The sequence below is a fragment of the Ammodytes marinus genome, assembly GCF_949987685.1.
Source record: "Ammodytes marinus genome assembly, chromosome: 2".
Classification (NCBI taxonomy): domain Eukaryota; kingdom Metazoa; phylum Chordata; class Actinopteri; order Uranoscopiformes; family Ammodytidae; genus Ammodytes; species Ammodytes marinus.
Window position 1 is genome coordinate 22,592,785 of NC_137231.1, and position 26,875 is coordinate 22,619,659.

The following is a 26,875-nucleotide window of genomic DNA, read 5'->3' on the forward strand; positions in this document are numbered from 1 at the left end:
GACAAATGAGTAGGCTACATGTTGCAGTTTGACAGTAATACTGACACAAAAACAATAGCCAATAGCAAATATACTCATTAAATATTTTCTCATTTCTCAGTATGAGACATGCATGTCAAAAACATAACATTTTGGGACAATGTGGTAGGTTGGAAAATGCCAAGAATGTTCTCTCTTTCACCCCCCCCCCCCCCCCCCCTCCCACAATATAGGGACCCTTTTTCCCTCCAAGGAGCCCCAATTTCTCTCGATTGTGTTACTGCATGTGTTTGAGGTACACTGTCATATGGTTGATCATAGTATACGACACATAACCACCCCACATAATCATAGTTGTGAAACCGGGTGGAAAAACCTGCCATGTTTCTTAAATGATCTTTTCTTCACATTTCAGCAGCAGTATGAGACATATGTTAAAAGACAATGTAGGTTTATAGGATACCAGTCTAGATTGAGTCATGAAGGGATGTGCTGGATTAACGTCAAGAGCCGGTGGCAGCCTCCCCTGTCACTTTCTTCCATTTTTCTGCTTGATGATCCAATTCAGTTGATCCCCTTGAACCCAAAAAGCCCCATGGCTCAATACTCCAGTTATGTAAGCGCCCTCAGGTAATAGCAGCTCCTCTCTACTCGAGTGGAGAAATCACATTAAGAATGTCAATGCAAGCTCACCCCCCACATACAGTATATAAGCTTTAACCTGTAGAGTGTCAGAAGCCATTACTCTCAGAGAGGTTAATCATTGTAACATTTGAGGGAGCTGAATCATTTGAACACAAATGCCATCAAACTGTTGGTTTTTAAGATACCTTTTTATCATTGGATTTAGAAAAAAAGAAACAATACATTCTCACTTGTTCCACTCAAGGTTGTATTTTATTTAATGTACAAATGCAACGGGACAGCATACTGTATGTTTGAGTAAAACAATCTTAAGGCTTTTCTATCTGAAATATCTGCCCAGAAACAGTTGGACATTGTGGGAGCAGTCATTATTACAAACATGTTTCAGTCAGACATATATTTTTTTACATTTCCCCTTATTTTCCCGAATGGAGAAAAAAAAACATTAAAGATATCTTACAGTTTTTGACCTTTCTTTGTTACAAGTTTAAAATCTACATACATTTTCAACCTGTGCTGAATGGAGAATCACCTGACCTTCAGCACACCATTGTTGTCTAAATTCATTACATTTGAGTTCCCTTTATCCTCCTATACAGTAATTAATTTATCTACAGTAAATATGTTTCACGTTGAAACAATTGTTTAGCTCGTAGTACTAGTAAATTCACATTTTACTCAGACCATATATTCGACGTATTCTCTATTAATGAATTATTAATGTCATTTTCAGATGGATTATTTGGTTAAAACTGTACAAAGATAAGTACAAATTAATAATTTAAGGGTGTTATAGGCAACAGTGTAATGTTCCATATCAGATAACAAAACAGTGCATGATGGCTCCTGTCCCATTCGGTTAATACTGCTGAGGACTAAATCCATCTGATATTTGCAAGCTGAACCCAAGCGTTTGTGTTTCATAGGCTTATTATTTGACCCGTGTCAGGCTGCTAAATCACCGGGTGTTTACCAGCGAGAAATGAAATGAGTCCTTTTTAGATCCACTGCGAGGCTCCTCTAGATTTGCTGCATGGTCCTCAGGTTAGGAGACACCTAAAATACATCAGGCAGGCATTACAAATGACAAATGGTTATGATGCTTGAAGTAAGCACATGAAATACAGTGCTGGGTAGCCAGCCAAGCGGTTTACTTACCTCAAAATCTGTGCCAGTGCATGCCTTGATATCCTCAGGAGTGAGCCCCTCCCACACTTCTATTAGAATCAGGCCTTTTGTCTTATCCACATCAAACACAGCCTGAACAGAAGCAGGACAGAAAAAGAGGGAGGGAAAGAAAGAAAGAAAGGATGAGACGGTTAGAGAGAGAGAGAACGGCGTGGGTGATGAGACACAAAGACAAAATTGTGAGAATGAGCATTTTACTTAGTAGATGTGTTCAAACCCTATGATGTGTGCTACCTGAGGTCACAGACAAGGATGTGGAGGCCTCGCTAATCAAAGTGACCTAAAAGAGATGACGACCCCCTGCCAATGAAACATCAGCGTAACAGGCGCTGGGTAGAGTACCACTTAAGTGTCATCCATAGATGGCAAAATAGCTGCACTTATTGGTGACACATCCATGCAAGGCTGCCGGTTTTCAACAGTTGGAAGATAAAAAATAAAATAAAATCAATGAAGGAGGATGGTAGAGATAAAATAGCAGAAAAACCTTTACTTTTGTCTTTTTTCTGAAGTTTATTTTTGAAATGCTCAAGTACTTGCTACAATTTGTCCTTTCTCCATCAATACGTTGGATAATACCTAGTTTAAGATTGCCAGGGATATTTTTCAAAGTTGGTGTTTCAAATCAAATCTAATATCAGCAGATCACTGTCTGCTGCTTGTAAACACAGCGTTGACATGACAAGTAAGGTAGGCATGCATTTAGTACAGCTAACACAATAACCCTTTAAAACCGAATCAGGAGTGATACCATTGTACCTTTTTAGGCAAAAACATACTTCATGAAGACAGGCCATGCACAGAGCTGCTTCCCTGTTGCTTCTCTCAGCATGGACTGACAGGCAAAGCCACAGTCACATCGAGGCAGAGACCGTCAGGACTACCAGCTCATTAGGACCACACACCGACAGTGACAGGGCAGGAGGCGAATATCTCACTCCAATATAGCAAGGCAGATGGATTGTCACAGGGAGTAAGGGTCTATGGATAACATTGACAATGACATGCATCTCTATTCCTGACACACGTCACAAGGGATTAAGGTTAATTAAAGATTTGTCAAAAAAAAGTGCCTTACAGCTGCAACAACACTGGGCAGATATGGTAGGTGCAATGTAGTGTCAATGCAAGTTCCCAGTTTGACATCACCTGTTACGAGACCATGACAGCATTTTGCCTGGATAAGTACATTTTAAAGCAACAGCTGACCCAGTGTCCCGTTTCCTCACTTTAATACCAAACAAAACAACAACTGACAGCTGTGAAACTGTCGAATCCCCTTGCTTCACAGTCACCACCATCATTAACCAGCCTAATGCAAGTTAGTCATTAACTGTTGTCTGGTGAGAAGTGGGCAGAATGTCATAAATGAAAGCCACCATCATTAAGCCCACACTTTATTATATTCAAAGGCAAATGGGAATATAATAGATGGGAGAAATAAAAAAGAAAATGTTACCCTCTCACAAATATAATTCAAATGTGTGCCCGGTGTCCTGTCAGTGCATAAGAGCTATTACAATGAGCAGATGTGTTCAGACTAACAGTAGGATAATTTAATAATTTCAATTCGGTTTCGTGAATTATAAGTGCTCTAATTTGCACTGTAGTCGTTAAGGAAAATGTCACAGGTAACACTTTTCTGGTCCCATTATGATGATTAAATAATTCAGGAGTCGTACTCCTTTATTTGTGAATTTCAAATATTATATGCTTAAATAAGTCTCCAAATAACTGTTGAAAGAAGAAAATAGAGAGACTTTGTATATTGACCTTTTTCCCAGCAGCAACTCAAGCCCCAGGGGCCATGGAAATGAGGCGATTTAGTCATTGCACATATGATGAACAAGACAACATATCACAGTCCATCATTTCAATGACAATGCATACAGCGAGAAAGCTTGTGAACAGGGGAGCTGTGGTTAAGAGAAAAGAAATGGCGACATATTGTATGAAATGGCCTCACATTGTAGAGAGGCAGCAGACACACTGCCTTAGGCAGCAGTTACCTACCACCCCGGGGTTTCAAATCACAGCAACACACTGTTTAAGACAAGACTTGAATAACCATCCCTCCTGGCCATAGCGAATGAAGCAGAAGGCTACGTTTGTATGAGAGCAGCTTTGCGTGTGTCTGTGTTGAGGGGAAAAGAAGGCTTTTTTTCAGGTTAGAAAGCAAGGCCACCATTTCTGTTCTCATTCAGTAGACACATAGGAGCAGAGGTTTTAATCATGTAAGGATGACACATGGTGGAGTATAAATTAGGATAATCATTATCAGGCTTATTAAAGGCAACGTTTGCACCAAGGTTTATATACCATCATTTTCTACAGCTGTGGAGTTTCCTCCAAATCGATTTTCCGATTAATATCGATTCTCTCTCGGACGATTCTGAATCCATTCAGAAAAGTTAATAATCGATTTTTTATTTTTTTTATTTTTTTTGTAAATACTAATACTTCCTGCGCCATTGCGCATGCACACCACACATGTGCGAGTTGTTTCCAAAATGGCTTCAAAAGGGCTGAGAGCAGCAAACCCATGACCTGCACCGGCTTTATCTCTGTTTACGTTTTTGTATGAGAGCTGAATTCCAAGCCATACTTTTTGTACAATGTGTTGAAATGACATAGAAAATAATAGATAATAGAATAGAAATCCTATAGAAACATGATTTACGAGATTAGAAATAAAATAAAACTTAATCGGTTTAGTTTTTACATACTTCCATATTGTGTTGAAATGCAAGCTGCATTGATTATTGCACTGTTCATAGAAAGTCATATTTGTGACAAGAAAAGCTTTTCTCTTAATACAATATTAGATAAGGCAATTCATCTGTTGATTGTCTTTAATGATCATCACAAAAGTAGGAAGTGATTAGCAAACTCCAAGTAGCAAACTCAGATGTGCATATAAATATATTTTTGAAATTCACACTTGGGTATGTACATAAAAAATGTTTTGCATAGAGATACATTGAAAATCGATTTTGAATCGAATCGCTGACCTCTGAATCCGAATCGAATCGAATCGTGAGGTGCCAAGAGATTCCCACCCCTAATGTGGTGTGGTTGGCAAATGAAGAGGGGGAAATTGTTACCAACTTTTATTGATCGATGTTAAACAACGATCACAGGTAATTGTTTGTCTCTTTATTATTGTCAAAGAGCAGAGCCGACAGTTATTCTTTCAGATGTACCACTGGTTAAATTATACCACAAGGACCTGATAAACCTGACAAAGACAAGTTGAATTACACAGACAATATAACGGGATACAATTTCCTCTCCCGAAGCCCATCCATTGTGTGTCTGATGTTGAATTTTAAAGGCAATTTTGAAGCTTGTTCTTTCCCCATATTTCATCTACCTTTTTGAGAATTTGACCAAATGTGATAATATTTTAAATTTGTACAGTACCTGCAATCATTGCATGTATTATAACTTAAGTAGCGAATCTGGTGCAATGTATAATGAGTAATGAGTAAAATCCTAAGGTATATTATTTCTATAATTTCACTAGCTGACTGAGTATGCAGATATGCTCTCAGTTCTCCCTGTCATACGCATGTGTGTGCACATAGTTGATGGTTCACAGTAGCAGCAAGGTACTGAAGGGGCCCTATGAGGGTAAATCATTGTGTGCATACTATTTATTGACCAACCCTGACTAATCAATTGCATGACATGTACATTTAATACCAGAGTCTAGAGGGTTGTTTGAGCCAACTAACCAGTGGTGTTTTTTTCCATCTGTTTCAAAATGTCACAGGGATAAATGTTCCTCCAAACAATGCATTTTCAGCTCTCTTAATGTTTGCTGTTTTCCCCATTTCTTTATACAGTATAATAACACCTTGCTTCTTTCTATTTTCTTCCCAATCCTCTTTTGACTTTCAAAAAAGCTTAAGATGCCAAACGGGTGTTTTCATTGACCAAGCTTTCCTTTCTGTAGCCTGCTGACACCAACATTTCTTCACAATAATCTGAATTTAATTGACAGTCCTGCAAGCTAAAAGCTAATGAAGCGGACAGTGATTATTGAGCTGCAGCACGGACGACCCTGATCAAATCACTAGATTATATGTGTGCTGTTTGGCAACAAAAACAGGAAAACCTGTCAACATGACTTCACCATTGTTGCGGAGTTTGGTGTAATGACAGCAAGAGCTGGCGGGGACAAAAAGTTTGCTTCTTAACATTGCTGCAAAGAATAAGTGTTTGGGCAATATGTGAGAGGCTGACAAGCTGCCAATATGTCAGCAATTTTTTAAAACTCAGTTATGCCTGTACAAACTACAAAGAAAGACTGACATTGGCTAAGGGAGATTGCTATCAGATGTTACGAGTACAATAATGTTTGGTGAGGAAGGATGGAATGCCAAATGGTCTGAGAAAAAAAAAATTCTAATGTATTCACAGTTCAACAACAGTTTCAAAATAATAAAGTAGAGAAGGGATGTGTGGAGGTAAGAAAAGTGAAGAGGACAATAGAATAGAATGATAAGTAGAACATATGTGTTGATTTAGGGAAATGAGAAAGGAGGTCTCAAATGATCAAATGTAAGAATTAAAGTCCTTCCAAAGAACAGTGGCTGTAATAAGACAAGAGATAGTGCTAAAGGCTTGGGAGGGAGAGAAATCAGCAGGATATGAAATATGGAAGGTTGAGACGAGGAGGCAGTACCAGTGTTAGCAAGTCAGTTGAAAGAGCTTTAACCTTTATAAATATTGACAGAAGTCTGCTGGCTGTGCAATGTTGCGCAAACACAACAAAAGCCAGACCAGCAGGAGAGTACAGACGGGGAGGGGAAAAAAAGGAACAAGAAAAGCCATTGCCGCACTGTCTAGCTTTGCCCTTGACAGGTCATGTTTTCAATGAGGCAGTTCTAAAGGCTGTAACCACCAGAGGGTTAAATGGAATTGACCAGAGTACATGATGACATAAAGACAGTTTCAGCTCCAAGCTCTGCTAACTATTGGAACCTCTCTCTGGACCCATTTCCTTTCATACCTCCCCCAGATCTTTTTTCTTCTTCCTCCAATCAGCACTTATACCTTCCTCCATTCTCTGTAACTGCCTTCTGTCTTAATTTTTTCCTTACCTTATACTTTTGCTTACTACCTGCTCCTTCCCCCCCAGACCATCCTAAAGGACCATTAGTATGCAACACTACACTATATGCTTTACTTGTTGTTGGAATGTTGGGCCACTCCAGACATGCACTACGAAGTACAACAACACATTTTTGTAAAACAAGGTACAGAATGCTTTCACATTCTTCCATCATAATGTGAGGAGCTGATGAAATTCAAAAAACAGAACAGAAACAGAAGATGATGGAGATTTGCTTTCAGGCTAAGCTCCATAAGCCTCCCAAGGAAGCTTGAGCAGTAAGATTCAAACCGGAATACACCCAACTTGAAAAAAATGTAAAGCCTAAATCCCCGCCTGCTAAACCATAGGCATTGTCCCAAACTCTCATACAATAATGAGAAGCAACCAAGGTTACCCCATACTATCCAGAACCTATAGGGTCAATCTCTTACAGCTTCTGGGCTTTACCAACATGACCTCCTCCCTGAAACTTCCACACAGATAGTCCAATTGACATACATCTGCATGATTGGCTACGCCTACGGTCATCGTACAAGCATCAACAACATTACAAGCCATGCCCTGAGGCGGGGATGGGAGTATCAACAAATTACATAGTCAAAGGGAAACCCAACCCTAACCATGGAAGTAAAAAGGGGTGAAAGAAAAACATAGCAGAATCAATAAGCAGCCTCCTAACAGAAATCAACTGATTGAATTAATGTTAATTGAATACATTTTATTTCCATGTTCCCATGTCACTCTATTACAAAATACCAATCTTTCAGCTGCAGTGTGATTGGTTTTGTGTGTGAGCGAGATGTAATTGAGAGATAAAGATGCAATGTTTTTTTTTTTTTTCGTTGTTTTGTGTGCCTCGCAACAAGTGAGAGAACTGTATTACATTTTGGTTTTAGTCAATCAACTCCTGAAAGGAATGTGGGGAATTCTTATACTTTGCGGAGTGAACATCCAGCCCTCAGCAACCGAAAAAAAATGTTATCAAGATTTTAAAATAAATGTTAACGAAACTAAGGTATGAACTGGAAGGAAGGAATGCTGACTTGCAGTTTTGGCCAAAGCTAATTGAAGGTGGTCGATCAATCTATCACAACGAGGATTAGCTAAATGTGACTTGACACCAGAGGCCTGTTTCAGGTAGCTGGTTTTGAGGCAACCCAGAGTTTGTTCGCTCTGAGTTAGTGGAAACTCTCGGTTTTCCGTTTCAAGAAGCAGGTTCAGCGCAACTGAGAGTCAGTTACTGCGGCAACATACGCTGTGGGTCTAACCTGCTCGGGAGGTGGTTAGACCTACCCTGAGTTTGTTTTCACTTTACGCTGCAGCTCCGACTGAAGAAAGAGTGTCACTGCCACAACGCAACCCTGTACAGTTTAAAGCAAAATCACTCCATAGAAATCGCCATCGGGATGTTTTTATCATTTCCTGATGATTTTACATTTGCTTGATCATTTATCTGATCAGTAGTATAGTTCTCAAATCTTTAAGGCAAGGTTCTTGTTAAACAATAATTCACTGAATACACAGACAGTATGACACACAACTGTAGCTTAAGGTCATTAATGGTTGAGCCTGTACACACAGTAGGCAGGACTCAGGAGTATAGGAGACCCGTGGTATTGTACAGATTCCTTCTTAGTTTTTAATCATGATGTAAATATATTCTCATTAAGCCGTTCTGCAGTTAATTTCCTTCCCAGAGGCCTGTTTCAGGTAGCTGGTTTTACATACTCTGAGTTTAATCGGGTTGATGAGCAACTCTGGGTTTTCGGTTTCAGAACAGTGGATCAGCATTGGGTCAATCAACTCTGAGCGTGTTCACTCTGGGTGGAGCGTGTGCGTAAAAGCCATCGTCAATGTATCGCTGATAACATGATTCACCATGGAAACAGGTGCCTCAAATGCACAATCCCTCCCGGAAAAAAATGTCCGGGTCAAAATGATAAAAATACCGTACATGCATGCATAACAAAATCCCCAATGCCCGGATTACATCCAGGTCACTCACAGGCCAGGAGGACTGTGCTGCCATTTTTTACTCATTGGGTCCAACTATAGTATAGCACATATGAGTAAGCACTGCAGCCTATAGCTTTATGACTAATGGATGATCCATTCATGCATATGTCCATCCATCCGCTTCTTACAGTTTATACCATTAAGTGAATGTATTCAACAAAATAGTTAAACATACCTTTTCTGTGATTATCCGGTCCACACACTGCTTCCCTGTCAAAGGTAGGCTGCATTTCTCCAATATCTTGTGTTTTCCTCCCTGAGAGAAAAAAAAAGGTTGGTAGATAAAAAGAAAGATTCTTACAAGAGGTCATTCACCCAGTGAAGCCTCTCAGTAACCTCTAACAGTGTGTTATGACTTTCAGGGCTGCAGTTTACATTTTAATATATCCAGGGGGCGCAGCTGGTTATCTACACTCATCCTATCCCTAAAGGATATACAGAACATATTCCACGTGGGTGTGTATCAGTTTGCCCACCAATCATGTATAGCACTTATCCAAATTCCTCTGAGAAGCACACATCATACGTCACCCCCCACCACTCATCCCCATCATTATTGAAAACAGGCTTCAGGGCCGTAAATGTACGCTCACCTGCTGCACCATCTGGACAATAGCTGGGCGCCAGACAGGCCCCGATTAACAAGAAACAGCATGCTTTTTTTTTTTACGAATGCAGAATGTTACCGTGCCCTTGCATCATATGTGTTGTGGACTCTCCGAAGAGTAAACCAATACAGTTGGATTGCCCTTCTGCTAATGTCAGAAGACCCGTGATGTTGTTCTTCTCTGGCTGCAGCACCAGTGTAACTCAGCTGTAGCCCATAGGCCCGGTTCAAAGTTGTATTGAAATTAACCCAAGACGAACCAACAAGAGATGATTTGTGAGCAGAATCTCATCAGAATGAGCTGGCGCTTTCTGGTGAAGACGCATTAAGCAAGCCATTGACATAATTATCCCTAATCAGTCATAACACTCGCACTCATTATCGTTGGAAGCCAATTTAATTCAACATGGTTTCCTCCAGAGAGATTCTTTTGGCACGGTTTTGCTGGGTCTTTTGGCACGGTTTTGCTGGGTTAGACCAAGCATGATAAAATAACACTCTCAGACAAACACACACGTAATCATTGTGTATTACAGACCTTAGCTGAGTGCTCCATGGTGACCACCACCTTCGTTCCAGCGCTCGCCACCAGGTCCATGGCTCCTCCCATCCCCTTCACCATCTTACCCTAGGAATGGAAGATAAAAATAGATTGAGGTTTCAATTATCCCATTTATTTTTTTTAAGATAATTTTTTGGCCTTTTCAAGCTTTTTTTAATTTTATTAGATAGTACAGAGTTGAAATGGGGAGACAGAGAGAGAGAGAGAGAGAGAGAGAGAGAGAGAGAGAGAGAGAGAGAGAGAGAGAGAGGGGATGACCTGCAGTAAAGGTCCACGGGTCGGACTTTAACCCGCGACCTTTGCAACGAAGGCCGGAGCCAATATGGTACGCGCTCAATCCACTACGCCACCGGAGCACCCCAATTATCCCATTTATTGTGTGGATAAAAGGGCAGGCACACTTTACTATATAACAGAATCCACTCCAAAACCGCCATTAACTATGGCCTTGAACATTCCCCTAGAGGTGAACAAGTCTTCCAATAAAGCCTTTTTGTATCCCTGAAACACTGCAGACCCAACAAAGACAGAGAACAGGCGGAGGAAATTGGAATGGCTCTTTAGCATTAATAAAATATGGAGGTAGACAGTGGCAATACCGAAAAAGTTTGTCCATTAAAGAAGAATGTGCCAGCCAGTAAATGCCCAGCAACTTTAAAAAAGAAAACATCTTAATAGATGCAGTTTTCTTTTCAACCTTTGTGCTATTTTTTAAAAAGATTTTGATAATTCTCTGTGATTTCATACAGGATGTTACTTTTTATAATAATTGATAAAGGGAGGCCATTGGCACAGCTTAGAAGAGTGAAAGGCAAAATGGAGCACACGGGTTCCAAACAAATCCAAGCCATGTATTTGGAAGTGGGAGTGAAGGCAAATATGTCCATTATGCTAATCAACGGCATTGCAAAACTCAACACAACTTTTAATAGGAACCATTTCTCGAATAGAAGCAGTCTGGTAGATAGCAACTCCAATGAAGATAATTGGCAGTGTGGCCCATGCACATGCAAAACAGTAAAGCTTTACCTTAGTAAACCTTAAGCATAATTGCATTTTCCACTGTTGTATTGCGGTGCTGGAAATTATGTGAAAATATATAGCTATCTCAAAAACCAGGGCAAATTAAACCAAAGCTATATGTACATCTAGGAATCAAGGCGAGTGAGTGAAGTGAAGTGAGATTTACCTATCTAAAAGCAGTATGTTTAAAATCTGTCATTTGTTGATAGCACACAACAGTTACATTGTACTTATGCAACTGTGATCTTAGCCAACAGTTTATTTTGTCGATCACAGTCCCAACAATCAAAATATCTCTTTTAGGCAGAAAAAAAGAGTGACAATTGCAAAGACGATTGACAGGAGCAGAGAGCGAGCAGCAATGCATACAACTTCTTTATTTTTAAATTAGATAATACTTTATATTTCAACTACAGACGGAATACTACTATTTACTGTAGGTACCCTAGCATGCGCACTAAAGCTGTGTCTAGTCTCAATTATTTGAGTTAATAAATAAACTATTTCTTACATTTTTTTTAAATAAAATCACATACTTTTTTTAAAGAACTTTCAAAGAAATAATATATTTGAAAGATCATCAAAGCAACAGAACGGCCAGCAAATGTTCATCTTCTATTCCCAATAAAGAATGTTTCTAAATAAGGACGCCGACATGCAGATATGGCCACAGGGTGACGGCTGAGTAACTCAATTAAAATCCCATTTGCTCATCAATCATGTGGAGAGCCTGCTTTGCTCTCTGCTCGATAACCAGACCATATGAATACGCCGAGTGTGGTGCATCACAAGGATACTGTCTGCCTGTGGGAAGGACAGCTCGGTGGAGTAGATATCAACAGGGAGGGGAGGCAGGGTGGGGGAGGTAAATGCTTAGACTATGGAAATGGTGGAGACTGCACACATTTTCAGATTTTTCTACCACAGAAAAAACATTTGAAATATCAAAGAGCCCACATAACATCCTCAAATCAAATCGCCCAAATCTATGTTATCAAAGTAGTACCCATTTTGACTTTCCACCTACAAACACAATCTCTTTACCTATTTTTTTCTTTCAGGGTTTTTTATTCAACGCACAAAGAATGACTGGAAAATGTCCGACAAAAAGGAAACCTTGTCCCTTTTCATTTGATCAATGTTAATGCACTTTCTGGCAGTCAAAGGACTAGGTGCAGGCCATGTGTGCAGAGGCCCTAGGGGGATAACACTGTCTGACCTGATGTACAGCTCCCTCATTGTATTCCACGCAGAAAGTGGTTGCTATTCATCAAAGAGGGCATTGTTTTTCTATTTGTTTATTATTGAACAGTGTAACATTTCTAGTCTGTCTATAATCCATAAAAGAGTAAATGACTGTGTAGGAAAGGTAACCTCAACTGAAAGCAACTTTTCTATACAATTATGTAGTCGTATGTTACTGGCAACTGAAAATGTAGGCATCAAGTAACAGGAATTGGTATGGGCCATTCATCTTTGAACGACTGTTGGCTAGGAAATTAAATTATGCATCCGCAGTGCCTGTGTTGCATTGCCGTGGTAGCAGCCAAGCCTACAGGAATAACAATACAGCTTGTTCCCGATAGTGTGTGTGTGTGGTCAAATGTCTCCCTAATGCATATGACCTTTTTTATTAAGATATCCAAGATAACATAACATTACTGTGAAGGCTTTTGGACAGGTACGGGCTCTGTTGCTCACTGAGTAATGTCAATGAGCTAAATTGCAGGGAGAATTGGCATTTGCTTGCTTCCGATTTGCAGCTTTGCATGTGGTTATCTGAGCCTGCTTTGATCTAAGCTGTTTCATGCGTCAAAGATCACACTTATCATGATCTGCAAAAAGTGTATGACCCTAAATGTATGAAATGGTGCCATATATTTAGCTAATAACCTATAACATCCTCCTCCCGAAAGTTATTTATTTTCAGTCTGTTCAAGTGTTACTTTGTGGTTGGCTGTCAGACTTGTTTGCTACACAACTATAAACCAAAGCCAAAAATTGGACCTTTCATAATCACTTGGCTCATAATATTGGAGTCAGCCCAGAAAAAGAGAAAGCGAATTGGCCAAACTGATAGTTCCATGGATAGTGTTGAATATAGAGGTTTCCATTGCATTTGGCTTTAAACCAGAACAACCAGCAAAACGACTCTAAACAGAACAAATATGTTGTCAGAACAATATCCACGGGAATAAATATCCTCTGCCTAATCGTCAACAACAGCTAAGGTAATTAACTCATTTAATTAACACAGCTGTGATGACATTAGCCTTGCTGGTTTGACCGACGCCCCACAGGTTTTCAACTTCCTAATCACTCTGTTTGTGTTTGCCTGCTGTAATCTTAGTACCATGAGGGAACAAGGACACCTACGAGAGTGACTTTGGACACATTTCATTAACAGGAACACAAACAGACATGAAAGTACATGAAATATCTCTCAAATATAGTGCTGTACTGTTGCATTATACATTAAAGAATACCTCATTCTATTCAAAAGGAGCAAAATACACTCAGCATTAAGTGTCCAAAGGCACCTAATGGTTAATTGTGTAGTTATTTACTTCACTGCTTAAAATTAGAACCAGTAATGAGAAAACCTAGTTCCCACAGATCCGAATAGCAAAACCCATTTTACATTTGTATGGCTTCTTAAAATATGTCCTTGAAATTAATCCTGGCCAGAGGCAAACATACATTAGCGCACCCCTAAGCTTATTAGATAGGCTTAAGAGCAGATATTATCGACGGAATATCTGTTTCTCAGTATCGGTAGTGCAGAACCCAGATAACACAAACATTCTATAATTGTCTGTTGAGACATACACATCATAACATTTGAGAGACAATGACACAGTGGGCCCCACTAAACCGTCAAGGCTCTCTAAGTGAGCCACCAACAACAATGACTACTTATATAAGGCATGCATGGCATTTTATAAGAGCAAGCATTAAGACTGCAGTAAAATGCTTTCATTAAGTGATATCTTGCAAATACATCACTGTTGGTCTATCTGTAAAGGAAAAGAAGGCAACAAGGGCAATAAATTGAATTCTGAAATTTTTTCCGTAGCAACTTCTGCTCACTTAAGTGTATAAGGCCTCCTTCCTGAGAGCGAACAAAACTGAAATGATGTTGCCTTTTCATCCATTTCAAGTCTAAAGGATTAGTTCAGAAGCCAAATGCTCCTAAGGCATACAGTGGGTTTGATGTGGCTAAATATGCCGCTGTGGAACCAATGCACAAGTGAAGCATCCTGGGAAGAATACTCTGACATCTGACAAGAGCTGCATTTTTCTTACATGATGGCATTATTCTATGTTGCCATGACGACAACATACGATTGCCTCATTTGTTGAGCAAGCGTTTGTTTGTCGAGCGCTTTCCAGTCGGCGGCACAAAACGCCACAAAAAATGACCCCCTTTACAATCCAAGAGTTCCCACTTACCAACTGGCTTCCTTTCTCTCCCCCACAACATCTCTGACAGTCTCCACTGTCTGATACAAATGGCTCTCTATTTAATAACATAGCGGCGGACCGCCACAAGCCTCCGTTACCCGGACAACTAATGACAAGAATCAGAGGGAGAGACGAGACTGACAGGCAGACTATAGACATCATAGTTACTGGAAAACATAACTTACAGTGTATTACTGGTTAATGCAGTGTCATCTATCACAAGCAATTACAACCGTGACAAATGATCTTTAGATTGATTTAAACTTGACATTTTAACCAGAAAAGCAGACACATAAATGAAAACATGTGCATTGTTAAGTTTTATAATTATAATCCTAGAGATGGTTTTCAAGCTTTTTTGTGGTTTATTTTAAAGCTCATTTAAGTTAATAAAGTCAAATTAGGTATAGTTTTACACCTATTAGCACTGGAAACACAAGGTTAAAAAGGCTGCAAAAGTGACCAGTGGAACCCCACTCAAGTTACATAGGCTACATGGGGAACAACATATATTTTTTTTTTAAACTGGGCACAAACAAAAAATGGAAAGGTTTGTAGATTTACAAATACTGAATAGTACATATTTAATTGATAAGCTTGCAACCATGTAGACCTTAATGTTAATAATTTCTGATACACTAGGCCTTTCACACCGCAGCAAAATCGGAGCCGGTTCCGGGCTAGTTCGGAGCTAGAGCCAGTGTTTTGGTTTCACAACGCCAGAGAACCGGCTCCGGCCTGTAAAAACCGGTTCAACTCAAACCCCAGGATTGAGCAGGGTTTGAATTAAGAACTGCTTGCGCCAGCGGCCGGGGGAGGGATTATCCTGACCAACCAGACCAACTCAAACCTCATGCCCGCCATATTTAAAAACACCGCTACTACGAGACGTAAACTTAACATAAGTACCGAACGTAGCGATCAAATTGACCGGCGAAAATACGCTGTATGGGTCCTGTTTGCAAAGTAGGGTGACCAGATCCCAATTCACCAGATGTGGGACAAAAACTACGTTTGTGCAGGACAATGTGCCGTTTTTTTTAGCAAAATAAACTTGTGTCACCATCGGTAATGCCAGAGACACGGCTTTCTATAAAACACTATCTTTAGATCACCGCACAGCAGTTAAGTTACTGTTAAACAAATAGAGCATTAAGGCTGCGGCTTCACATTAAAAGCATTTCACTGGCTTCACATTAGCATTTCATTGGACAAACGTGAGTTGGCTTTTATTTTGAAGTAACATGAAAGTAAACGCTGAAGCAGGCAGCACCTTCACAGCATGGACATATAAACACAGAGCCCACTGAGCCGAGCAGCGCGACAAACGGAGACACACACACACACAAAGTGAGAGCCTAAAGGTGTAAAAATAAGATGTATTCGCCGCTGTTGTTGTGCTTAAAGCTAGCGGTAGTTTTAGCGTTAGCCACAAGAGCAGCGGTGTCGGGCGACGTACACACACGTTTACAGTGACGTCATGACGTTGCTCTCTTGCCGGCTCCATGGCTGGCTCTGGTCGTTGTGAAACCAACCGGTTCATAACTGGGATAAGGCTGTAACCAGTTTTGAACTGACACCAGCACCAGCCCGGAACTGGCTCATGGTTCTTTTTGGTGTGAAAGGAGGAGAGCGAGTGAAGTTACTTGTTTTTTTAACGATATTTTCGGGGCATATTTGGCTTTAAGGGACAATTAAAAGGCTGAGATAGAGACAGGAAATATGGGCAGAGAGAGTGTGGAATGAGCTGCAGCAACAACGGTCACCGGCTGGAATCAACCTGCTGAAGTTGCAGTTGCTGAGTGGTAACCTCTCAGCTACAAGTAAAATGCTAAGAGACTCACACTCTTGAGCAGCTCCTTCATTAAAGCTGCCATCAGGCCTTATCATGAGCACATTAGCTAATAACTGCATTTTAATAGTAAGTAGCTCCAGCTATTGCAGCACTTAAGCTGCAGTGCCTCCGGGGGTGGGAATATCTGATGAAGCGTTTGTTTTCTCTGTTTAAAGTCGATGATTATCAAAGAGAATGTTTTGTAAGGAACAACGCTGTAATTTCTAGTTGACCGGATACATTTCGATTGCTTTGGTAAACTTGAACATGTTCAGTTTCTTTAATATTTGTTTATACCTCTAATATTTAAAAGGCGAAAGTGCCACCACTCGGGAAACCAAAATCCAAGTAAATAAAAGTTCAATATGGTTCTTGTTTTGAAAAGTTAGTGTGGCTGGCTGTTAGAAATCTTTGAGGTGGTAAATCTGACAGGGAACATCAAGGTCTGCATTCCCTACTGCTGGGAGGAAGAAACCTGCTTGGTAAGGACAGCTTTATAAAACTCCAGGAGGTAGATACAGTATATCCAAAATACAACAGTTTTTATTCTACTACCCCCTTCTCTCCATCTATTGTTTTTTCCAGATGTTTCAGGCTGACTAGAGATTGTAAAAGCATTTGGAAGACTTTGAATGGAAAATGTTAATCTGCATCTTGCATACTAAAAATGTGTTCAAGATGGTCATTATCACACCGAGAGCACTGCTTCCCTAACTCCCACGTACAACATTACCAATTTCACGCTACGTACCCATCTTTAGATAGTGAATCATTTTCATGATTACACAAGGTGGACAAAACCATTGATGCTTATCTGTCCTTTCAAAAGAGGAGACTGAAGCGTTGGTGAGGACAGGGGTATATGTACTGTATTATGTGTGCCTGTGTTTTGTTGCTGCATTATTTTGCTAATCAAACTGTCCCAACACAAATGGACACAAGATAAACTCCCTGTTGGTGAATAACAGCTCCATTGCAGGCCATCAATTTCAGCAAAGCTTGTTTAATCAAGCACTGGTTAATCAGCAATTACCATGGACAAACAGGCACCATTGGAGAGAGAAAATAAATTATGCTACAACAGTTTACTTTTCTTGGGCAAAGTGCTTTCTTCCATGACTTGCATGTAAAGAAACATAAATGCCTATATTTATATACTACATAAATACTGTATCTGTATCTTACATAATGCATGCATTTATATATACCATACATACAGATAAACCCATTATGTCCATCTGAGTAAAGCATAAAAGCTGCTGTTCTAGGGGGTATTCTGTTTGAGGCTCCCACATTGTGAAAAGGCTCTTAATGGGTTCTTGACCTTAGTAATCACTGAGGAGGGCTGGGACTACTGAGGTCCCAAGACCAATTGACCTCATGAAACCTCTAGCAATAACATGATAACATGTAAGCCACCCATTATTGTTCTATAGCCACCATTTAGGTCCATTAGTTGACTAATCGTATGCCTGTTACGGTCGGACAGGCCACCAAACTAACGTGGACTGCTGCAGAGGGTGGCAATCTACTTCCTGTGTCTGTCCTTTAAAATTACATGAGCACTAGGTTGAGCTATTAATACACGACACGTCTTGATTTATTTTGGCAAGGTACAGTTCCTTATTGTTAATGTTATGTCCTTTCCTAATTTTTTTTTTCTGTGACCAATGAAATTTGGTCGAAATTATGAACTTCCTGGTCAACTATAAAGGGGGCAGCCCTATCGCTTTAGCACTCAAACGTCCACAACTACCCTCGATCCCCTGACGAGCATATCCATATAGTCTTAAATAAAAACAACTGTGGCTGCACCTTTGTGTATCTGTTTCAGCCAACGTGTCTCCTTCTATTAGAAATGCTTAAGGGCACCCTACATGTAGACAAGATTACAGTTGAGTCCAAACTGTCTAATGGTAAATATTATACCTAAATGACCAATAACCTTTAAGGTCTTTTGAACTTAAAATTTTAACCTGGGAATATGAGGAAACCCGGGTGAAAGGTAAAGCAATTAACAAATTAGTCTAACAGAAATTATTTTGTTAACAAAGGGATTAGTGGAGAAGATAATCTGCAGATTAATCAGTCATAATGATAATTGTTAGTTGCATAACTAGTTCCCTTAATGTACTTTAAGGTCGATCCACAGTACTGAAGACAGTGCAGTGCTGCTAGAGCACAAAAAATAACTTGGAAAAAGGCAATAGACATGTGCCAACAAAACCAAACTTACTGGGATCATCCAATTGGCTAGGTCTCCATGTTTTGACACCTGCATGGCACCCAGCATGGTCAGGTTGATGTGACCCCTAAAGAGAATGACACAACACAAAAGAAGAAGAACAAACTTCAGACTCAGCTCAATTCAACTGACCCATCTCCCCTTATGGTATGTCATTAGTAGAGGTGGGCATAGATTAATTTTTTTAATCTAGATTAATCTAGATTAATTTTTGAATTAATCTAGATTAATCTAGATTAAAATGGCTCATTTGAATTCAATCATAATATGTGTGTGCTCCCTAAATAATGACTCAAAGTAAGTCTTTGAGAACGTGTTTCTCAAGCCAGGTGGCGCATCAGACCAGGGGCTCATCTCCTGTGCAGGTGCACACCTAATGCATCAAGTTAACTTGCGTGCAGAAAGAGGATGTCACGGAACTCATGTCCGTTAGCTTTTCAATATAAGACTGTCAAAATAAAAGTCCCGCAAAACAATCGTTATTTTGGGGATTAACTTCTCCGCGTGAGAAATTTGAGTTGTAGGCTAGCGTGTGAGAGTGTGAGCTGGTTGATATGAGTGTGTCTCACGGCCAAAAGGGTGAGACTTGGCAGCTCTGTCAGTTGTCAAACAAAGCGGACGGACGTGGTCTCTATAGCAACGAGATCAGCTGAGCTATCACTGATAAAAAAAAATATTGTTTCCATAATGATTTCCATAGCCTTAATGTTGTGTAATTCAGTGATTTTCAACCTTTAATGAGTCGAGGCTATGCATTGGCTTTGGCGATTTCCCTTGCCTCTTTTTTTTCTCTCCACACAAAGCTCTCCCATTGCACACATGCATGCCCCGGCCGCTTCCGAGAGCACAGACTGTTAGAACTCCTACAGTAAACCAATTCCGCATTGCACAAGGTGCAAACAACCTTGGTCTTGTCGAGGTTTCCATTGGGAAGCTTCTTAAAAATACATTTTCCCTGAAGCAAACCCGGCGGCTTCCTAGCTGCATCCATGTCAGCACGTTACGTTTGATGTGGTAGGCTACACAGGTGCGAAGTCGGACTCGTTCTGACTCGTGCACTACAGTGCAATTCGGCCAGGTATACATCCGCGCTAAAATAAGAGGAGCAAGAGATTAACGGCGATATTTTTTTTATCGCCGATAAGAGTCTGGCGTTAACGCAGCACGTTAACGCCGTTATCGGCCCACCACTAGTCATTAGACGTTTAGTAAAGCACTTCCGTTATAGTTTAGGCTGACAGATCAGATTGACTTTTTTCCCCTCCGATATCCTATCCAGAGATGTTGGCCAGTAACAGACCTATTACGATCCTGAGCATCAGATCAGCGTGTCCCTAATCGCAACTATCTCGATTCCTCATTTTTTCTCTATAGTGAGTGGCAACATATGCGTAGGTGTGAGGCCACTAACAAACTTGTGCAAAGGCCGACACGTTTTGTGATGAGAAGTACAAGTCTTAATGTAAGCCAAGGATAGGGAGTAATATGTTGTGTTATTCTTTCTCTTTCACTCTGAACTCTTAAGCGTTTTTGTACAACAGTGCACACATGCACACACATAATAGTTCTGTTTGGCTGGACAGCGCTATTTATGAGCACTATTGGATTTCCACTGGGTGGACAAACAGAACCGATGCTGCAGGGAGTGCGGGTGGGCTATCTCAGGCAGCTGGTCAATCACTAAGAACCAGGGGGCCTTGGGGATATTGGCAAAGCTGCTGTGGTGGTGACAGTAGCTATTAGTGTAATATCCAGTGTTTCAAATCGTGGCTATGGCCTGCGGTTGAATCCTGCTTAAGGGTTAAGACGTTTTATAGTGCAGGTGAAAAATAATTGAATTGGGGGAAACATGGTGAGAAAAAGCTGTATCTGTTTTTTTCTCCTTTTTTTGCACACATTTAAAAAGGGTTACTTCATGTTCAGTATATCCTATATCATATTAAACTTTCTGTCAGCAAGTGGTTTCTAAAGCTTTAGGGTCATGGCCTCACCCTCGGATCATGGCGAATGACTCATCACTGGAGAAATAGGCAGCCCCAGGGAGCACAGTGACAGTCTCCTTGCCTGAGGAACAGAAAGTTGACCCATATGAGTTTTTGTCTAAAAAAATGTTTTGGATTTATTTTATCATAGCATTAGACATAACACACTTAAATTAAAAGCAACACAGTTTACAGTGAAATGTGCATCTGAATAAAGCCTTAAACAATCATTACAGATAATCCATTGTATGACGCATGCATTTCATGTTTTGTGTATAGTGCTGGAAATCAGGAAAAAATATGCAAAGTCAAATATTTGCCAATGTTCATCCATAATTTAGCTTCTCATTCATTATTTTATTTATTTATGGTTGGGAGGTTTTGATTAGGATAAACCTCACCAGCATTAATCAGGTCAGCATCAACTGCATCTTCAGTGGGATATGGGCCCTAATGCAGAGAGAAATGAAGATAAACAAAAATGGGCACATGGGGCGGACATTCGCACATGCAGTCACACATGTCCCTCAGCCATGATCTTTCAAGGGAGACAGACACAATCACATTTCTCTGATTAGATGAGACATTGATTTTCTGTGTTCAACAAAGGGAGCAACACTTTTGTACAGAGAGGAGAGGAGAGGAGAGGAGAGGAGAGGAGAGGAGAGGAGAGGAGAGGAGAGGAGAGGAGAGGAGAGGAGAGGAGAGGAGAGGAAAGCAGAGCCCCTTTAAAACTGGCACTCATAATTATAATTTAAAAAAAGAAACACAAATAAGGCATTAGCATAGGCGCCTAAATTCTCCTGTCAACACAACTGATTGGGAAGTCATTCTTACAGGATCAGCAGCACTCTTTGTTGAAGGCTCAGGCAGCAAATAATGATGATAAGATAGAAAAATGGCAGAGAAAGTGTTGATCTGCCAAAATTTGTTACATAACAAATCCAGCACATTTCAAATGAGCACACCGGCCTAGGAATGATACCCCTGAAATAAATGGCTAATCTTCCTGCTGAATGCTGTAATGTCAATTCAGTTTACAGCAACATGTTTACTGCTGCTGTTGAGACTTAATCGCTTGTGTAGTTGAGATTCAAAGCACTTAAACCTGAGGGGGGGAAAAAACTCTGTGTAGTCATCTTACCAGTCCCAAAATTCCATTTTCACTTTGGAGGTTAACAGTGATGTCTGGTTTCATGAAGTTGCTGGCCAACATGGGGATACCAATTCCAAGGTTAGCTGATTAGTTCTTTGTTAAAGATGGAAACTACGACAATTGTAATCAGACAAATGAGATAAAGACATAAAAAAAAACATTTGGGTAACTTCAGTTTCTATTGGCCATCACCAGTTTAGGTTTTAGTTGAGGAAATAGGGAACCTAGAGCCCAGTGTTAAATTATTTAGTCAATCTGATCAGAGCTCGTAATCTTTTCAAAGGATACCATACATGCCATCCTCAAACTCCAGAGCAGCCCGGCGAATGATCCTCTCCCGAACAATATCAGAGTCCTTCTTTGGTTTGGGCTTTGAGTCAGCGCTTTTCTGTACTGTGCGTTTCTGGAACCATACATAGATACACACTATGAGTAACAGGGTGACAGCATCTTGAGAGGCTAGTTGTTTGGGTGAGTGAGTACAATGATACATAGGGATAAGAGACAATTTGTGTGTTTCGGAACAATGATGGAAATGTTAAACCCTGCTGTAAATGTCAATGGCTTAGTCAGAAAAGTTGTTTTAACTCAACACTTACAGCATTAATACTGTTTTGAGAATCTTAATTTTTTCTAATGTAGAATATCTCCATCGATACACGTTTGGAAATGCCTTGTTTTTGTACCTCAATTCTTTTCTCGTAGTTGGCCCCCTGGACAACCCTGTGGACGTAGACGCTGGGTATGTGGATGTCCTCTTCGGCAAAGGTCCCAATTTCCACCACCTCCTCCACCTACACACGGACATAGAGCAATGAGCTTGGCCCTTCACCTGCCAATGTCTCACAACCCTTTAGATTATAGTTCAGACAAGAAACCCATGCATGGAGAGAACTTGTGCTATCAGGAAATAACCTCTGCCTACCCAGCTATGAAATGTAACAGAATAAACTGATAAAGACTAGCAGATATCCACTACAATACGTTCTGCAAGCTAGTCTCTAAAATATTAACAACATTTCTGGTTATTGGTCAATTCTGATTAATTTCTGAAGTAAATAAATTTAAAAAATAAGGAATACAGCTGACCTTTTCAATTTGTTTCATATCAATTCAATTTGAGCTAAGGACAACAGCGGGCATGATTCACTCGCAGAAATGTATTCTCTTTTACAGGGTTGAGAGGATATATACTGTATTTGTGGGAGAAGGTGTTGTATATATTTTTTAGCATCTCCAATGAGCACAGTGAAAGCCTTCTTTGTACCCAAAGCCAGCTTGGCTGACTGCAAACTGAGGAGAATCATCTGACACACAGAGCACAGGGAGGGAGCGTAGCTGGATCCTGGGATTAAAGGCAATGTAGTGTTTTGGTGTTGGGAGGACTTTGTTCTAACAAAACCCAAAGGTCAACATAAACTCACCCTCAAGAAACTATAAAACAATATATTTGTGAATCTAAGACAGAATAGTGGGGTCGTATAAGGCTCAGTCATTTCAAATTCGTGTTAAAGTTTGGTTTTCACTTCCAAGTTGAAGTTTAGGGTCTACAGAAAAATTTGAGTCCGAGTGTCAAACACACAGATGAAAAATGGCCTCTAGGGGGCGCCGCAAAATATGTAAACTGCTACAACTTTTGATTAGATTAACCAATTTTAACATATGAGGTATGTATGGATTCAGAATTAAAAGGAGAAACAGGTATACCAAGCATTTGGTGACCAGATAAAAATAAATACACTTTTATCCCAAAATATTACATGGACACAAGCGAAATTATGCTTTTTTTGGAGATAAAGTCTGGAAATGTCCTCAAAGTTGCTATGAAACATGATTTTTAAAGTTATTGTAAATAAAGGCTGTTATGTGTAATGACTCGACTGGATTTAAGATTGGTGTTCAGAATATCCCTATAATCAACTCAAAGAAATCAGGAGAAAGCAGCATAGTAGGACCCATCCTGCCTCATTCGTATACATCTGTATCACCTGTGGGCCGGAATCTTGTTACCCAACCTCCAGTTAAAGTTGTGCAGCCAGTGGTGAGAGGTTCATTTGATGCAGAGAGACAGCATGAGGAGGCATGGATGAAGGCAGTAAATGACATCCTCAATGTCAATTCTGATTTAGAAAGTGGCACTCCAACAATGTGGTCTTCATTCCATGCTGCTCGATCTGATGTTGTTGGACAGCCGGAAAAAAGCATTGAGGCCCTCCTGCCACTTTTTCATGACAAAGCAGCAACCCCAGAAATGATTCACCATGGAATGAACCTGGTGAAGAAAAACACTGAGCACCTGAACCCACAACAAGTCCCTGTGATGGTAGTGGACCAACCCCTGTATGACCTTGCAAAAAAAATGCAGTGGACCTTCCCTGACATCTTCGGAGAAGACAAGTTTGTGGTGATGTTAGGTGGGCTCCACATTGAAATGGCTTTGTGGAGTACCATGGGAGATCTTCTGCGTGGATCAGGATGGCCTGAAGCCCTGAAAGAAGCTGGGCTAGTGAATTCAGTGGCAGCAGCCACATCATTTCTGAAGGGCATCCAATGTAATGAGAACAAGATATGCCCATCAAGTTACTGTTGTGGTACTCCACAGCCTTCTACAGCGAGCCTATGAGGACAGTGGAACTGAGATGGTCCTTGAGGACTGCGTTGAGAGAGTTGCCCATGAGAGCCCAACATTCTCTTTCTGGCTGCTTGTGTACAAGTACCAACAGAGTATCTTCATGTTCATACGAGCACATCGCGAACGGAAGATCGAACTCATGGTCACAACCCTGCAGAAGCTTGTTCCTCTGTTCTTTGCTCTCGACCATCATAACTATGCCCGGTGGCTTCCAGTCTTTATAAAGGACATGGACTGTCTCCCAGATAGTATCCGGGCAGAGTTCGAAAAGGGACATTGGACGGTAACTCGCAGCAATCGACGCTTTTCAGCTATGCCGATTGACCAAGCACACGAGCAAGCCAACAAAAAGGTGAAAGGAGTGGGTGGCATAATTGGCCTCACAGAGAACCCGGACATGTTGGAACGCTGGACTGTGACAGGCCCGGAAATCAGCCGTGTCCTGGAAGAGTTTACCACTGTAAATGACAGTGATGACTCCGAATGGCGTCCTCATCACGAGGAAGGATCAGCATCACAGCAGCGTTTTCAACGTCACACCAAAGACCTGATGGAGCTGTTGCTCAGCAATGGGAATCCCTTTGAGGAGAGCAGTAAAGACCTGGTTACTTTAGATAACAAGGTGTGCGAGTCTGCAGCCGCTGCAGCATCGGTCCTTAAAGTTGAGTCAATGGGACAAGAGCAGTACAACAACTTCAAAAAGAATGTGCTGGACTCACATGACACACCACTGACAGCTCCGATCAAGCGAAACAACTTGATGTTGTTCCATGAGAAGAAAACACGCAAGAAGACAGCAGCTAAACTGAGGATGCAGCACTTCAAACGTCATGCAGAGCTTTATGGGAAAGCTTTCATTGTGCTGGAAAGCCGGAGTGGGAATTTGGAAGATTTTTTCTGCCACGAGTCTTCTCCATACCCACCTGCATTGTCATGCGAAGGATCCCTCAACTCCTGTACGAAATCAGATTTGTTGTTTTACATCCTGGGGAATCCTAAGAGTGGAGGAATATCTGACAGTGAGGAGATAGTTGCACCAGATCTTTATGATTTCATTGTCATTGATGGTGGAGCACTTATCCATTCACTGCCTCAAAGAAGTAAATTATAGTTATCATTGTAGAGTGAAGTTCTCAGAATAAATGTTAGCCCTATGGTCCTCTGTTAATTTTTTGAATGCCAGAAAAACTAATGTTTATCTTCTTATTGTTATTGATTTACTTTCTTCCAGATATAAAGTTATTTTGTGAAAATTTCTTGTGAATAAAATGATGGCTTGTTGGCTTGATTGATTGATTGATTGATTGATTGATTGACTGACTGAAAAAAGTTGAGACACCTGATCCTAAATCAATACATAGAAAGTTCATGGCTGTTACTACATTTTGCGGCGCCTCCTAGGGCATAGAATAGAAGAGTGAGGAGCATTTCAATTTCAGTTTAATCACCACACAGTCTTGACTTGTGAAATAACATTAAAAAGTAAAATTCCTTAGCAACTGTGAGGACATTTCCAGACTTTATCTCCAAAAAAAGCATAATTTCGCTTGTGTCCATGTAATATTTTGGGATAAAAGTGTATTTATTTTTATCTGGTCACCAAATGCTTGGTATACCTGTTTCTCCTTTTAATTCTGAATCCATACATACCTCATATGTTAAAATTGGTTAATCTAATCAAAAGTTGTAGCAGTTTACATATTTTGCGGCGCCCCCTAGAGGCCATTTTTTATCTGTGTGTTTGACACTCGGACTCAAATTTTTCTATAGACCCTAAACTTCAACTTAGAAGTGAAAACCAAACTTTAACACCAATTTGAAATGACTGAGAAAAATTACACATGCATCCGACCCCACTAGAAGTGCACCACCTTTCAGAAGAAAGTGTCAAGCAGCAGCAACAGAAGCGTGTACATACAGGCTTATTTCTGTCTGACTACCAAGACATAAATGGAAAATGGCTATTGATTTAAGCAGAACCAGGTCCAACTGACTGGGATACAAAATCCCATGACAAACGTACCTGCTCCCTCCTACATAGATACCACTGGGAGCTGCTTTAAACTGAGGCAGCAGAGTCCAATTATACAGGTGTTCAGGGAGAGCTGAACAGCTTTTGTGGGCTCCACCAAAACTCGCAGTCCATTTAAGCCTTCTCTAAAACTTTAACTTCAAAGGTCATGTGTATATTAAAAGTAGGATGTGTTATTGAACCAGTTGTCGGTAGATTTTAAGTCAGCATATTAAAGTAAGCTGGAAGGGATCGACGTCAAGCCTTTTCTTTCAAGAATGGATTTTTCTTCATCAAACAGAGACTCTAAGAGGGAGAAGGAGAAATGTCTTTCTTCTTGAAGATTTTTTCAAGAGGGGCAAAGCACTTGAAATGACATTGACTAGAAAAAAGAAAGAATGCAACACA

General features: G+C 40.4%; 1 protein-coding gene across 1 annotated transcript in view; it reads right to left on the reverse strand.

Annotated features, from left to right (window-relative positions):
• Window positions 1-866: 866 nt before the first annotated feature.
• oxct1a (3-oxoacid CoA transferase 1a) overlaps window positions 867-26,875 on the reverse strand; it is a 53,870-nt gene continuing 27,861 nt past the window's right edge. Inside the window, exons 8-17 of the mRNA XM_080038616.1 lie at window positions 22,511-22,618; window positions 22,113-22,227; window positions 21,813-21,907; window positions 21,070-21,118; window positions 20,678-20,750; window positions 18,678-18,753; window positions 10,096-10,185; window positions 9,126-9,206; window positions 1,783-1,884; window positions 867-1,680 (exon numbers count right to left, since the gene is read on the reverse strand). Coding sequence (XP_079894742.1) covers window positions 1,645-1,680; window positions 1,783-1,884; window positions 9,126-9,206; window positions 10,096-10,185; window positions 18,678-18,753; window positions 20,678-20,750; window positions 21,070-21,118; window positions 21,813-21,907; window positions 22,113-22,227; window positions 22,511-22,618 — 825 coding nt within the window. The 3' untranslated portion in view covers window positions 867-1,644. The remainder of the gene's footprint in view (window positions 1,681-1,782; window positions 1,885-9,125; window positions 9,207-10,095; window positions 10,186-18,677; window positions 18,754-20,677; window positions 20,751-21,069; window positions 21,119-21,812; window positions 21,908-22,112; window positions 22,228-22,510; window positions 22,619-26,875) is intronic.